This window comes from Pteropus alecto, unplaced genomic scaffold (genome assembly GCF_000325575.1).
Source record: "Pteropus alecto unplaced genomic scaffold, ASM32557v1 scaffold20, whole genome shotgun sequence".
In the NCBI taxonomy this organism is placed as follows: domain Eukaryota; kingdom Metazoa; phylum Chordata; class Mammalia; order Chiroptera; family Pteropodidae; genus Pteropus; species Pteropus alecto.
The window spans coordinates 8,767,819-8,770,018 of NW_006436298.1; the positions used below are offsets into that span (position 1 = coordinate 8,767,819).

Below are 2,200 nucleotides of genomic sequence, written 5' to 3' on the forward strand. Positions count from 1 at the left end.
CTGTTCATTTATTGTTTAGAACAATATTTCTAACTAATGTGTTTTTACTCTCTCTTTCTAGATATATATCAGCCTGTGATTGGTCAGTCACCTGTAGTTGATAAAAAGTTTTTGTTACTTCAAGGACTTGTAGAAAAAGAGATTGATTACCAAAGAGAACTGCTAGAAACCTTGGGAATGATGGATATGCTTTTTGCTACCATGACAAGGAAAGAAAGCACTTCTATGTTGCAGCATGCATCTGATGGATTTCTAGAGAACAAGAAGATAGAGTCATAGTGCCTGCTTAATAAGACGCATAAGAACTCCAAACTTGGGATGGATTTGATTCTATTAACTATTGGAAAGAGAATCTCTTTGATACATTAAAAAAAAACTATTTTCAGAAGCAATTTTATGGAAGACACTGGAATGACAATGATAGGAAAATAAGTACCTGTTTTAAGACATGATTTTCCATGTAATGGTTTGAATTGTTTTGTGGTGTCTTTGGCTAGAAGATCTCAGTTGTCTTGGTTATAGTGCGTGTCCACCTTGGACAAGTTGAAATTAATTTTAATACAGCAAAGCTCTGTATCAGCATTTAGTAGGCATTCAGAACTCTGGAGAGGGTTTCACTTGTAAAGGAACAGGGCTTTATTTTTTAATTCTATCCTGGAGAAACCCAACAAAACAACAAATAAATTATTTCTTTAATCAGTACCCTTGAGATTTCCGGGCTCCAGCTGAGCTTGCCGTCCCTCTCCTTGACATCATCATTTATCCTAAGTCACATGTTCTGCTTTTGCGGGTAATAGGGCTGTATCTATTCCGAGTGCGGCAAATCAGTGGCCAACTTTGAGTAATTCACACCAGTTAGACATGTATTCAGAGAGAGTGATGAGGCAGATTTGATATCTAAAAATTGTGTTCTCCACCCCAGGTTTTCTTTTTATTTCTTTAATGTTGACTATTTTTATCAGAACGAGGTCTACACGTAGACCTTTTTGGACCATGTTTATTTTTCTTCCTCTCAATATGTGTGTAGCCTTTCTACCAGGTTTTCAACTTGCTTCAGGTCAGGGGAATGATAAAGTTTGCCATTCCTCTTGTAATGAATAGCCATTCATACTTTTATATACATGTTTGAAACTTATTGGAGCTACCTACCCTCTGAAAATCATTTTCTCTGATCTATATTTAGATTTTTTTCCCCCTCCATTCTTCCCTATCATCTTGTGTTTTAGAATTCCAAGATAGGGTAGCTTGCTCTGGAAAATAGTCGTATTTTTTAAAAGTTCAATATAAATCACTTTTTAATAAAGAGATTCTTATTTTCTTCTTGGCTTTTTGAGATGTATCAATTCTTGATGGATAGTCACTGACTAGTGACTCCTAGCACACTGATTTCACACTTGCTACCTCTCATACCTTCTCCTAATTCTTGTCCCACCTCAAGTAGTTAATTATCTCTAAGGAAATATGCCTTGGGCTAGCAGAACCCTTAGTTAAAGGAAGATTTTGTCATGGGAATCTCTTAAAATTTTAGTTCTGTAGTTCAGTTTTGTTTTTTTTTTAAAGCAGAAGAAATACATCTGTCTGGTGAGGGCTTATGCTCACAAAAGGGGTCTAGTTTCCCTTTCATGAGTTGATTTAACTGATCATCTAGCACAATGACTTGTAAGAAACCAGGAGTTTACTTCCCTGAGTATGTATTAGTCAAGGTCAGAAACTGTCTCTTCATGTTGAGAAGGGTTAATTTATTTAAATTTTGTATTTACAAGCTTTTAAAAACATTTAACTTCATAAATATGTGATCATTTGTATACTAATAAAAATTAGAAGTTGAAATTTTATCTAAACTAGCTGCCATCAAATGTGTAACATGTGACAAGGGTTTCCCATATATTTGATTCTCACCACAACTATTCATTGTTCATAATCTCATTTTATGTTGAATTAACTACAGTAAATTCACTCTTGAGTTCCCTAAACTTGAATTCTTAACATCATCCCAGCACTCTGAGGCTGCCTGCTGGGGGTGAAAGTACTCATTCCCTTTAACAGAATGTCACTGAGGGCTGCAGTTGTTGGGTGCTGCTTTGCATTTCAGTTTTCCACATCGTTTATTAGAGATTGCTCTATAGCTCAGCTTCATTCATTTTTATGCTGGCCACCTACATCACTGTATAGATATGCTGTAATCAGTTCAACTAGTCTA

The 2,200-nt window shown here is 35.5% G+C and overlaps 1 protein-coding gene across 1 annotated transcript in view; it reads left to right on the forward strand.

The window, feature by feature from the left end:
• The window catches only part of UTP15 (UTP15, small subunit processome component), a 14,879-nt gene extending 13,044 nt beyond the window's left edge, over window positions 1-1,835 (forward strand). Inside the window, exon 13 of the mRNA XM_006913139.3 lies at window positions 62-1,835. Coding sequence (XP_006913201.1) covers window positions 62-279 — 218 coding nt within the window. The 3' untranslated portion in view covers window positions 280-1,835. The remainder of the gene's footprint in view (window positions 1-61) is intronic.
• The last annotated feature ends 365 nt before the right edge of the window (window positions 1,836-2,200 follow it).